General features: G+C 45.0%; 1 protein-coding gene across 1 annotated transcript in view; it reads left to right on the forward strand.

Annotated features, from left to right (window-relative positions):
* Window positions 1–2,977, forward strand: part of brf1a (BRF1 general transcription factor IIIB subunit a) — a 122,468-nt gene extending 119,491 nt beyond the window's left edge. Inside the window, exon 19 of the mRNA XM_086181890.1 lies at window positions 1,690–2,977. Coding sequence (XP_086038016.1) covers window positions 1,690–1,724 — 35 coding nt within the window. The 3' untranslated portion in view covers window positions 1,725–2,977. The remainder of the gene's footprint in view (window positions 1–1,689) is intronic.
* Window positions 2,978–14,041: the final 11,064 nt, after the last annotated feature.

Raw genomic sequence — 14,041 nt, forward strand, 5'->3', positions numbered from 1 at the left:
ATTTGTCAACTCGCCCTGGCATCATCTGAATATTGGGTGTTGACTCCACTCTCAGACTGCGTGTCACTCTGTCAGGCGTCGTGTGTGAACTGTGAAATAGTTGGAGTCACTTTTTTAATGAATCTGCCTCTGCGGGTCAAACCTCTGCGTCAGCTCTGACTCCTGCCACGTTTTAATGAGCTCTGATTACATTTCTTCACTTTACGTCTCTGCCTGTTAAACTTTAAGGTCTCTGACACTGCTACAATAAAACTCCTGAGCTACTTAATTGATTCCTGTAGGGGAACTCTTTGTTTCTGCCGGTGACCCGCTCAGCAGCAAGGTCAAAGGTCAGGGTCAGTCTCCAGGCGGTAGAGTCTCAAGGACGATCAGCAGGATGGACGCCCGCCGACGCTGGAGATTAAACGCCAGTCTTTTCAGATGATGGATGACCCTGCTGGTGCGCCCGCAGTGACGAGACACTTTTCACTTTCAACTGTCACCCAACACACAACAAGCGTCTCTGTGGACTTTTGAACCTTTTCAGAAAAACCTTTCTGCTTCTTTGTTCATGTGCATGCAGCCCCTCTCAGTCACACATCACGTTTCCAGCTCATAAATGATTCAGGCCTCAGTTTTTCCGTCTGAGTTGGCGTGAAGCCGGCGACCTCACAACCCCACTTCTTTCTATCAATCAAAAACCTGTATCAGTAGAACCACTGACTCTGATTCAGCACTGTTTCTATCCAGAAGCCCTGGTTCATCAGGACTAAATCACTCCTGGTTGTCAGAGTCAATGGTGTGAAGGTCTGGAGGAAACTAAAGTCAGGTCGGCTTAGACTAGGCCTGGAGCCTACTTAAACTGACCCTTTCATCTTCTCACCGCTTCTTCTTCGTTGTTCATTAATTGATGCACAGCTGGTTTCACCTTCGACAGAATGTCCTACTCAGAGCTGCTTTGGACAATAACCTCTGCCAAATGAAAATTGCCAATGTAATATAAAGAATAACATAATAAAACAATAATAAATATTCCCTGATCTTACAAAGATGGGAGCCATTAAGAAAATCCGTCCAAAAACAACGAAAGGACTGTGACATCGAGGAAGCGCTTGAGTTCCAAACGTTCAGACACATTTGGCGATCCAGAGAGAACCAACTTCCTGAACAAACCATGAGCACATTTATAAAAACAAACATTCCCGATTAAAAGCATCTCAACCAAAACAGTGGATAAACACTTGGTAGCATCACGGGGGGCAGTGAGGGTGTTCCCGTCTGCTTTCACCCGTGTTGACTGGGGGGTGATGTGACCCGGGACAGAATGCAGATTAAACCTCTCCTCACTTCAGACTAAAGCCAGACGCTAGCGGGTGTGAGAGTGGTGTTTGGTCAGTGGACCTCTGGCTGAAGCAACTTGAAAGTGTAACTAAGAACAACTTGGGGTCAAAGTCGGAGAATGCCATCTAACTGGACACTGAACAAACTTCACCAGCAACAGAGTTACTTTGGCACTTTGTATGTTTTTTTATAATAAGTTCTGGAGTCTAGACCCTGGACCAACAGGCTGCTACTGATCCTGCATCTGCATCATCAGGAAGAACTATAACAGCATTAATCACCAGTGTTCCACAGGGAAAGAATCATGTCTGTCCGCGTAAGACTGTGTTTCCCTCTGAGATATTTAATCCTCTCTGTCTTGTCTCCCAGATTACGGCTACGATGATTACGACGATGGATTCTAGCACTGCTCCTCCCTTGATTATTTACCCCAACTGGCTTTGGATCATTTTGCAGCCCTAACTGTATCAGACGTTTACTACCGGGGACACAGAATTGCTGCAGCAGGGTGGCTGGAGCTCGGATATCATGAGGAACAATAAAGATGGAACCAATCACTCTCCTGCTGCAGGGAGGGACATTGGGCGTCTCATCTGTGGAGACGATCTGCGAGGCAACGCTGCTCAGACGGTGAGGAGTCAAGACGGTGCAGCATGTTTACTGTGCAATCAACGGCTGGAAAAAAACATTATCATGTGGTAAATAGCATATCAAGACTTAAAATAACTTCAACAGCGCCATAATGACTATTTTAATGTGGCTGGTATCTGCTTCCCACTAAAATACTCATTGAACCACTGCTGAGGCGACAGAGTAACACCAACATCTTAAAAACACTAGACCAGTTTACAGGAGGAGTTTTTCCACTACAGACAATAGTAACAGCGGGAATGCAAATGAATTGTTGAGGAATGTAGCGAAAGGAGAAACCGAACAAAAAAACAAAAAAAATCACTTCCTTAAACTTGCACTTCATATTCTTAACACTTGAGTACTTAACCGTATGTGACCTCCTTAAGTACATCCTGAGACCCGATTCTGTCTTAAAGCCAAAAAAGAAACTGAAACTAAGCTTCTAACAATCAAGTCGCGCGAGAGGAATCCTGATGATCACAGTATGCAGATGATGTGAGTATTTATTTATGCTGCCTTATTGATGCTCTGCTGGAGCCAAATGTTGCCTTTGAACAATTGTAATTCAAGCCAGTTATGTGCCAACGCTCATGGAAATGTTAAAAAATTATATTTAAATTTTTGGAGGAAGATAGTATATAGAATGGTCGGGATTTTCTTTTTTTATTTGCATTTTTTTTTTTTATTGTTTCTCGAGGATTATCAAGAAAATTTAATTTATGTTTAAATATTGATGGTGTCAAAGGTCAGAGAGATGTTAAAGGTTGGGTTGTGACACATTCTTTGCAATATTGTATTTTCTGATGGAATGATGGCGGCCTGCCAGAGAGCCGGTCTCTTTTGTTTTTAAGCTTTTAGGATTTTTGCGTTTGGGAAAATATGAGGTGAAAACTGTTGTGGCCTCGGCGTCACGTCGTTACGACATCACAGTATTTAATGAGGTGAAGCTGCTGCTACAGTTCATGATGTTACACTTAAGCATAATATGTGAATTAGCTGCTACAGTAAAGATTTCACTCAGTGGAAAAGCAAGTTTGTGTCTCTTTATCAGTTTGTAGAAAAAGTGTCTAAAAGCCTTTAGAGCTCTGCAGGATGATTCAACTTCTTCCTCCATTCAGCTTTAGATATGATACTGCTGGATCACCTTACACCTATACAGTATTACTCAGCGATACTGTGCGTGTGTGTGTGTGTGTGTGTGTGTGCGTGTGGAGATTCGATAGAGAGAGACGAGTGTCTCATCAGTGGGAGTAAATGTGAAGCTGAGGAGGTACTTACATCAGATGATGGATGCTGAAGTTGAACATGAAGCCGTTCCTGAAAAACCTGCAGTATTGTGGTGGCCACAGTAGAGAGCTGTCATGTGATCTCTTCAGCAGGGGTTTTGGGGGAGGGGGGGGGAGGGTCTTGGAAGGAGGTCAACAAGTAGACCTGATTATATTAGTCCACAGCAATGGCCAGGGTTTGGTGTCCTTGAAATAATCCCTACTGTACATATTTATGAACCATGTTATTTGCAGGTTTTGCTCTATTCAGCCTTATCAGCCAAACAGCTGCCATGCTGCTCGTCAGCTCAGGAGTGAGATGAGCGGTTTCAGAGCATCAGACACGGTACCAGCCAACGGTTTCGACAGTGACCCAGCTGATGATCTGCACCCTCTGACGGCGTCTGTTCTCGTGTGTGGAACGAAGTTGTTTCCACTTTTTATTCACACACAGCCTATCAAGGAACCTCATGACAATTTCACGACCAGTTTACACGCATTTCTCTATTCCAATACAATATTAGTTTATACTTGCGTGTTGAACTGGGTGTAACCGTCCGGCTCCACACTGATGGTTGGGAGACGAGTGTCTGTTGGTGGGATTAACGTCCGTGTCATTACCCCCATTTTGTCCTGCTCAAGATGCAGGCTGAACTCTGGGATTGATTTAAAGTCAAAACACTTCCATACAAATATTATTCATATTGAGCAAGTTGGACTCTTACTTTTTACAACCCAGGAATAAGTGGACATACTAGGATTGCGTCCCCAGAAGACCCACCCTCAGGCTACTGGATTCTGTCTCTGATTGGCTCACACTTGAGGTGTCGTTTAGGTCTGTGTTGCAACATCCAATCAGAGGAGGAGATGGAAGGGTTTTAACAAAGTATGGGTGGGACACATATAAAACAGGTTTCATTTAGTTGGAGGAAGTTTTAGAGGATACTACAGTCTTTTGATGACCCTGGAGGTTTTTTTTTTTTCTTTTTTTTGGAGCAGCCAATGACAAACTCCCGACATTCAACTAACTACCCGGTAACTTGTTTCTCGTGCTGATCCTCTGATCCAACCAGAGTATGAGATACGAGAATAAAATAATGAACGCCATTGAGTCTCCCTGTATTTCCTGTCGTGCCTCCACCTCAGACACATCAACGGAGGGAATGGTTCAGTGACACGTTTTGCTTTATCTGGAGTTACTCAGTGTGAAATCCAGTTTGAGACCAGAACCGCAAGCATGGCGTCGATCATTCTCAGCCATTTTTGACTTGAGAAATTTCAACATAAATAGGTAAATGTGCAGGAAGTGAATGATGCCAATTTTGACTTCACTTTCTTCTCGGTCATCTCGTCTTTGTGAGCATGCTGTCTGCAGTTGCCACTGGTGTGTTCAATCCAAAATGGCGGCAGCACTAAGGTTTCACCCCAAGGTTCCTCTTTGAAACTCAACTTGCCCCTCATTAACTCACAAGTCAGAAGGTTGAAGCATCTTGTTTCAAAATGCAGGAAATAGGAAATCCCAAAATCAATTAACGTGGCAAGTTCACTGGAAGTGCAGGGAAATTAGTCATATGAACAGATGATTAGATGCTGTGAAAATGTCACAAGGAAGCCTTGAACTGTCAGAGGGAATTATCACGACACCCACCAAAGACTGAACCCCACGTGAACCAGAACGACGCCTCGGGGTGCTTGGAACTGAAACATTTGACAAAACTATTAAATTAGACTCCGTGTGACCCTCGACTCGTGTCCCTTTTCACGTTGACTTTCCTCCAAATGCGGCCCGGGAAATAATTTCACGGTGTATGATGCTGTGTAATTGTGCTGTCAGGTCAGCGTTCTGAGGCACCCTCTCAGTTCTCCACCCACTTGTTCTTGCCTGTTTGCCTTCCTCTCCCCAGGGGCCGACTGTACCTACGCAGCTTTTCAACAGCACCCCCCACCCCCAACACACAATCTCCAGAAGAAGTTTCACTAAAACTTCCTCCAGTTCTACTGTAACCTTTACAGAGCTTCTGGGGGAGGGAGGCGGAATAAAAATACATTTGGCTGCTTTGTGACCTCACCGCCCCACCACAGCGAGCGAGCGAGCCACAGGCGTAAGGATTCCTTCCGCCTGGAAGACGGTCCTCTATATGCATGTTGATTAAACAGGAGTGTGCAGTTTTTTCTTTCCTCTGGAAGCAGAGCTTCATTGTTTGTTTCTTTTGCAGCTTCAAGCGTGACTATGAAGCAAAACCCCCTTCCTCCTTCCCTTTACTTCCTGCTCCTCTCCTCCTGTTTCCTGTTTCCCTACAAGGGGTTTTTTCCCCCCACCCTGAGGAATTACTTTATACATATTCTTCCGTCCATCCCCTCTCCCTTCCTCCCCTTCCTCTCTCCAACATCGGTGGTTTAGCCACCAGGCTAACGTCTCCCTGGGGGCTGTGTGTTTGTGTGTGTGTGTGTGTGTGTGTGTGTGTGTGTGTGTGTGTGTTTGTCTCAAAAGCACCTTATAACCCCCTCACACACAACAGTCTTTCAATAGTAACGAGGAACCTCTTTGATAGAACCCTTATTTTCTATTTTAAGTACAGCTGCAGGCGAACAGCCTAACAGAACTTGAACAAATAATAGCAACGTGCAACTTCCCTTGTTGACTTAAAAAAAAAACAATATTTATTGGTGTTACATGTTTTCTGAAATATTATTTAAACTAGCGTAAATAGGTGTAACTCATCTGCAACTTATCATTCGAATTTTACGTTTATGCAGATGAAATATATGACTGATGTTCCGTTGCGCCACATCTACGCTGTGCAGCAACTCAGTGGGTTTGGCCACACTTTAGCCGTGTGATGTAAAACAGCCTGACATTGAAACATGGCGGAGCTGAGAGTTCAGCCACCTGTGTCACTTTCTAGCAGAGGAGTCACTGGTCAGGGACGTGACCACGCGGGGGGGGGGGGGGGGGTCGAGCACATCAAATAGCAACACTGAGAAGAGTTGACTCAGCATATGAAGACATTCTCATTTAGAAAACCATGTAAACGCAGATGTTATCAATAAAGCTAAGCAACTGCAAGCAAATATTTTTACCTCCCCCTCAAAAATAAAAAAAATAAATAATTTAATCGAGATTAATCACAGGAAACCACTGTTTATTAATCTTAATTAATTTGTTGCATTTTTAACCGTTTTACAAGCTTACACTTGCAAAAGTTTCACTTGCATGTTGAACCAGATGTAATTGTTGAGAACTAAACTAATGGATGAGAGAAGAGTTTTGATTGGTGGGTTTGAAACTACCGACAACCATCGGTGTAGTTGGAACTGCTGGGTCCAGTTCAACATGCCAGCTGAACTCTCTGGGACTGAGTCATCGTCAAAACACTCTCCATCAAATAGGAGCTTTGCCTAAGTCAGCACAGAGGTCAGGATATTTGTGTTTGCAAATCAGAGAATTGCATTTGTTGGAACACCAGGCACTTAGTCTTACCCCGCTCTTCTACACACACACACACACACACACACACCATGCTCCCTGATTTTTTTTTTACCCCTGCCTGCCTTCTCATCACTCTCATCACCATCAGTGGTCTCAACAGCACCGTGGGGGTCTCCCCTGCTTGAGGCCAGCACAGGCTTGGGTGGCACTGCCACCAAAGTCCGGCAACAAAGTCTCCTCAGCCTCCAGGACTCAGAACGGCCCACTATGAGGTGGCCAAAGGGGGTCACAGTGGGTGTCATGGCAGACAAACATGTACCTTGCTGGTTGCTGGCAAGTCAGCCCATGAGACTGCAGAAGGCTGTGGTGTGATGCGGGAACTGGTGATAAACCCAGGCAGCATTCAGAAGTTTTGCTCGCTGCTATGATACCTCTAAGGGGTTCCAGGGATGAACTCCCCTGGAACATGCAGCAGCTGGCTGAAAACCAGCTCAGCAGAGGAGGAATGGACTGGGTCCTCCTTTGGGAGAGGCCTGAGGCCCAACATGACCTATAGCAGCCTGTCCTTGAGCTTGCCCAGAGAGCAGCCTTCAAGGTGCCAGTGAAGCGCTCACTCAGTCTGATAGCCTGTGTGTGTGACTCGGTGGAGTGTCGCTCAAGTGCAAGAGCATCTCACCCCAACACTCAGTGTGCTCGGTTCCTGATCCATCAAGACCTTTCAGGGTCACCAACACACACCCAGCACACTGACACCATGCTTCCTGGTTCTCTCACCCTGGCCTGCCTTCACCTGCAACAGCTGCAGTGAATCCTGTCCAGAACTCACACAGGACCAATAAGTAGTACATGTTTTTGCATACAAAATACTTTTTTTTTGGGTACTGCAAGAATACTCAAGAGACAGAGGCAGTCTTTCCTTCCAAAAATAGATGTCCCTGAGAAACAAGGATTCTAGCTGATGCCTTAAAAAAAAGGACATGAGCATTGATTTTCAGCTGTTGTTTCCACGTGTCCCGGCTCCCTGTTGTCACTGTTTACTGTGGCGTCCTCTGGTGCAACAATGACACCGGTCCATATTGCAAATGCACACGTGGAAGCAACAGTTCCATCTCAGTCCCAGGTTTCCCCTCATGCCATGTCTTGCACTCTTGCTGGCTCATGTGATGCTCATCGCTGGTGTAATCCACATTTTAATTTTGCTATAAATCTAGAATATCTGACGCACACATGCTGCTCCAGCTTTGCGTCCAGCATGGTTTTAACCTCTGTGCAGCATTTGCTGGCGATCCCCACTGACGAGTAGAAAATCAGAGCTAAGATAGTGACGTGTCAACATGGCGTTAGCAACAAGCCTTTTTTCAAATGGGCTTAAAATACTAATCAGTGAAGTTGTCCTTGAAATTGTGTCCCAATTAAAAAAATATTTTAATATGACTACATAAAGTCCTTATTTCTCTTCGAAAAACTTCCTTTGCCTTTCAAAAATCCTCTTTTCATAATAATAGTTTCAAAACACGTCTACCCGCAGAAGTGTCCTCTGTTTCCAAACCTGTTATCACTTTACTGCCTTCACTTTCCAAAATCTGCCTCCACTCCCCAAAACAGTCTGGTGTTCCAAACTATCTCCCACTTCCTGGACTGTCCAAGTTTATCCTTATTTTCCAGTCGTGTCATTGCTTTCCCAAACTGTCCTTGCTCTCATAATGTCCACAATCACCGCACGCACGCACATGCGCGCGCAGGCAGGCCTGGACCAGGCTTCCTCTCCTCTTGCCAGAGTCATTTTCCTAATAATCCCACCCTGCTTGCCACCCCCACCCCCACCCTTCTGCTCCACGTTTTCCTGCATCAGCATAATAAACTCACCCCGCCACGATCCACATCCCTCCCCAAACACCACCCCCTCCCTCCCCGGTTGCCTCCCTCGCCCCAATTATTTCCCAGGACCTGAGCTTAGAGGGATTCTTTCACTCCCCCCACGCTCTCTTTTAGTTCAGTTTCTCGCTAACCCTCCCTCCGCCGCAGGCCACACATCCGCACTGGAATAGATCCATGAAGGTGTTCTGTGTCGTCATTGGGGTCCTCACAGGTAGCTTGAGGGGGAGTGTGGCGGTACGCCAACAGCCAAATTGATCTTCTGGGACTTTTTGAAGGACAGAATAACAAAGTGGATTAGACTTGATAACCTTCTGTTTTAAAGTCAAACTTTTCTCATCACTGGCTGGCTGACTTGTGTCTGTCAGCTGGCGTCACCTCGCTCCGCTCACTCATCGCCTCTGACTGTTCCTAGCATGGCTGTAAAATGTATTTAGTTTTAAGTTATAAGGTAAATACTATTACACAGAAATGATTATGTGAGTACTTCATCCTGTCAGCAAATAGAAAACAATGATCATCACCTCTGGAGGTCATGTGGTCACCGGTTGTGTGTGTTTGCTTGCAGGAGATCTCGATGACGTCACAATGGAAAGAACAGATTTTAAATGAATCTGAAGTACACATGGACACAGTAACACTGCAAGGAACAATACTTAAGTTTAGCAGTTGATCTGGTTCAAATGATAGATCCTGGACCTCGAGGACTGTTCCAGGTCACTGGCAGCGTACGTAGTAGATATTAGCAATTGTTTTTCAAGACATGTTGTCAACAATCCTCAGTCAAATTCCAGGAGTCCACATTATACGGTTGAAATTTTAACTTGTGGAAATCGCACATTTTGAATCATGTTCCTTTATATTTAAGGAAATGGTCTATCTAATCCATCAGCATATTTATTCACAAGTTAATTGAGGCCAAATATTTAAATTATTAAAAGCCTATCCCAGCAGCCGTCAGGCCAGAGGCGGGGTTCCCCCTGGACGGGTCACCAGTCCATGGCAGGGCCAACACATAGAGACAGACAACCATTGGCTCTCCCAGCCACGCCTACGGTCAATTTAGAGTCTGGATTAACCTGGACCCCTCTTGATGTCTTTGGACTGTGGGAGGAAGCTGGAGTACCGCAGAGAACCCACGCAGGAACAGGGAGAACATGCAGACTCCCCACAGAAAGATCCCGTGACAGAGCCGGGACTTGAACCCGGAACTTTCTAGCTGTGAGGAGACAGTGCTGACCACTGCACCACCGTGCCACCCTCAATTAAAAAAAACAAAAACAAAAAAACATTCAATTATTTTTTTCTATTTATCTCACAGCCGACAGATCAAATCAATACTCATGGAATTTTTGTGTAGAGGAGTGCAGAATTTTAAGTTTTTAAGTTTAACAAAAAATATTGCTCTAACACTTTTGGGGGCAAAATTTTATTAAGCCATACAGAATAGAGTAATATTGAACAAATATCCCAAGATTAGAGATTAGATTTTTCCTGATTAGCAGACAAGATTAGTTAAGCAGTGTCTGAAATAGGAATATCTGGTGTGTTTATTAAGTTCCTGACTCCGATAAGTTGCCTGATTGCTGCAATTTCTTTGAAAGGAAAAGGTGCATTAGAAACCTGCCTGCAGATTCTGGGTTCAGAGGGTTGTGGTGTCTAATCTTTATTCTTTTGACATGTGACCCGGCAGAGCAGCTGCTTCTGTTTTTACTGAAACCAAAACACTAAGTTGCTGCTGAGTGGAGCGTTTTGGAAAGTTACAGTTTGGCTCCACTTTCAGCCCTCGCAGATGCTGTTTCCAGCCTCGAGCCAGAGTCCCAGCATTGAGTGAGAATATGTGTTTAGCAGTTAACTATAAAGAGTAGCCTGGTAATGCGGAACTGGCCCTGGCCTCCGCAGACAACGTCAGCATCTCTTCAGACATGTGACACAGAGAATCGGTCCTCTCTTCACTGCCGAGTTTTAGAGAGAAGAGAACGGAATCATCTAACCAGCGTAGAAAATTAAGAAATTAGTCTTGGCTGTGACAGCGTCCAGCCTCTTGGCTCCACAGCTGAGTTCAGGCCGCCGTCACAGCGAGCCGAGGTCCTGTCGTCCCTGGTTCCCAAACATAAATCCTCCTCGGTTTCTGGCTGGTGTGTGATTCAGTAAACATGCGGAGGAGGAGAGAAGAGGCTCACAGATGAGGCCAATGTTTGATGTAGGGTCCCATCACGCCAATTCAATTCATTAAGGAATAACTGAACCCCATCTGTGGAGACCAGTCATGCACACACACGCACACACACGGTACATGAACACATTTGCATATATAGACGTTGATCTTTCCCATAACACACTGAAATGACTAACATGTGTGGCTTAAACACACAGAAAACACACTCAAGAGGCACGTTAAACTGTGTGAACATGTGTGAGTGCATGAATGAGCCTATAAGAATACACCAGGCACCAAAGCTAGTAAATGCTGGCAAAAGATATTGATATCTTAGTGAAAAAGACAGTATGGTTCTGGGTTTTTAACATTTAAACACATTTTGCCACCTCAAAGTGTGTAATCCTGCTCTATCTGATTAAAATTGAAATAATCCAACCAGATGGGATTCAAAATGTCTTCATACATGGACTGGCTGAATATTTACGCACAGCTAGTTTGGAGAGCAACTGTAAAGCTTTTACAAGTAAAATATCCCTCACATCAAATTTGTGAAGTTTCATTCGACCGAAGGAGATGGACACCAGCAGGAAGTCCTTCCTCGTCCCTCTGCAGCTAGGTGAGAGGAGACGGTCTCAATATAGAGGGTTGTTTACACGGTTTGTCATCAGTCTGGAAGTCAGCCATCTTGGACATACTGGCGTAAATGACACAATGCAACTGGAAGCTTTATAAATTCAGGGAGTATTGTTGCTGTAAATGGTGAATTATTGTCCTGTTTTCGGTCGGGCTGAGAAAGGCATCTGAAGGACCAACTTTGACCGATGATTTTACTAATCAAGGTAACAAGTTTTAAAACTGAACCAGGATTTCCAGGGCAAGAAACCTTGACCACGTTCCAGTTTGTTCTGCTCATTTCTTGTCAGGTAGAAACAACCGTTAATGGCAGCAATGGTTGGCTAACTTTGTCACAGTAGAACAACAACTCAAACTGCTGTTAGTTACATTAATGGTGGAGTAAATTTTGGATTAACTGATTCTGGTCACAGCCCCACATCGTCTGGTTGTCGTCCTCTGGACCTTTGTAGCTTAAACGATGTCATGATCCATGGGTGCTGAAGCCCTGTTAGTGGCACCGTGATGGAGACTCAAGCCAGTTTTTCCAAATGAAGCCTCTGTCAGGGCTGTGAAAGAATGCTCCGAGGAGGCGGGGTGCTCTGGTGATACGTGCCACCTCTCTATTAGGGTTAGCCCTTCCCTATTGATTCATACTACGGTGGCATCTTCTGACCAAGCAGCATAAATCACCACAACACAAGGAACCCTGACTGAAACTTCTCTATTTTTGCCGTGGTAACAAGTGCCAGTGCGACATGTGCAGAGTCGGGACTGAACGGTGACGTCTTGCTGCCAGCAGAGATGTGATGTAAAAACTCGTGTTTGAATGAATACTGCCAGCATTATTGTTTTACACAGATTCAGAGCTGTTTTAACCTTTGCTGACAACTCAGAGGTGGAATGTTTCCCCAACTGTCTCTGTGCACAGTGGCTGTGTTGAAGGGGTTCATGTTCAGCTCCTGAACCAGCGGCAAAGTTAGCTGCAGCACCGAATCTGTGTCAGAGGAACAGCAGGAATAGTTCACTCCGAGGCTGCTGTGTTGCTTTCACATAATGATTGTGGTTTATTTTGAGTCCATCACTGAAGCAGCTACATGGAAGTCAGCCGTCATTTACTTTAGTTTTATTACTTGATGAGTATTTAAGTGTGATCAGAATGTCTCAAGTGAAAAATACATGTTCTCACATTTAAGATGGAGCCTGAATCAGGTTTGTAATCTGGCTGGTGGAGACGTGTCCAGTGTACAAACTTGGATGTGAATGTGCTGAACTGACAAGTGGTAAATGACTCCAGACTCAGAACCGGGTTCACGAGCAGCAGAACTTGGCGCGGAGTGCGACGAGCCTTCTGGCAGGCAGCAGGTTCACGATGAAGTCTGGTGGGAAACACCCAGCTGGATGATGCAACCTCCCCGCCTCCATCATTTAGAGCCGCTCGCTCTCTCCCTGCACCACAAGTGTGTGTTCCCTCTTTTGTGGTTCCTCACAAGAGGTTAAGGTGGTTTTTCGTGTGTGTGCGCACGTGCATGCACATGTGTGCACCCCCTCTGTTCTTTTGTTCCATCACAGCCCTGTAATTACCTCGAGTCAGATCTGCTTCTGCAACACAGGTGGGAGACGCAGAATTTAATTACAGGATGGGAGCTGCCACAGCCCACCTGCGCTTGTGTGTGTGTGTGTGTGTGTCATTATTTTGTGTATATGTATTAACACTAGTGACTTGATGCTCATGCGCACACTATTGTGATACTGGTACGTCAGAATCAATCAAACGACCAGTATATGAATGTGTGCCCGACAGGGGTTTTGGGGGCAGGGGGGCGGTCAGGGGGGTTTGAAGTTGAACACCTGGAGCCTGATCAGATGAAACATGATGAAGATGAGAAAGACCAGAATGGGCCTCTTCTCTTTCTTCTCTTCAGACTCTATGTGTGGTTGCCATCAGCTTCAGCCCAGCACAGCACCCGAGGTGGATCCAGGTGTGTTAGCTTTGAAGCTGTGTAATTAGATGGGGGGGGGGCTGGGTCAGGTGTTTTCCTGGTCGGTCACCTGTGGGTGCAGCGTAATACAGCAGAATTTAAAACCTGTCAGCACTGTTGGCCGTGTCAAACCTTTTGAGGTGAAGTCTGTTATTTTCCATGTTAAGACAGTGCTGCACACTAAAATGTGTTTTCTGAGCTGCAAACTAAATATCAATGTACAATTGGTGTCAGTCAATAAAAACAAAACAAAACAGTACGCCACTAAAAAAGTGTATTTTTCCTTTCAGATACTGATAAATGGGCATCTTGGGCACACGAGGATGAATTTTTCCTCCGGCCATGTGCTGTATGTTTAGCTTGAAGCTAATGTTGATAGATGACTAACAACAGCAACAAAACAACAACAAAACTGTCCAAATACATCCATTTACACACTCTCACGTGCATCATCCAGTACAACCCACGTCTTTTTCATCCAGTCATATGCTCAGCAATCCAGGAACGCTTTGATTTGAGCCAAAAACCAAGTAAACTGACAGTTCTTGATCTTGTTGTGTTAGCCACTGTTAGCTTCAAGCTAAAACGACATGGCTGGCTATTTCCTCATTCTGGCGTCACTATGAAGTGATGCAGGAAGGGAAAAAAAAACATCCTTGTGAACTCAAGACACCAACTCCGAGTATCTGAAAGACAATTAACACTTCTTGGGTGAAGTACTGTTGTTAAAAGTGAATAAAAAGCTGCATTTCACCAAATGAAA

Source organism: Aulostomus chinensis, chromosome 17 (assembly GCF_037954235.1).
Source record: "Aulostomus chinensis isolate RoL2024-O1b breed Wild chromosome 17, RoL_Achi_v1.0, whole genome shotgun sequence".
NCBI lineage: Eukaryota > Metazoa > Chordata > Actinopteri > Syngnathiformes > Aulostomidae > Aulostomus > Aulostomus chinensis.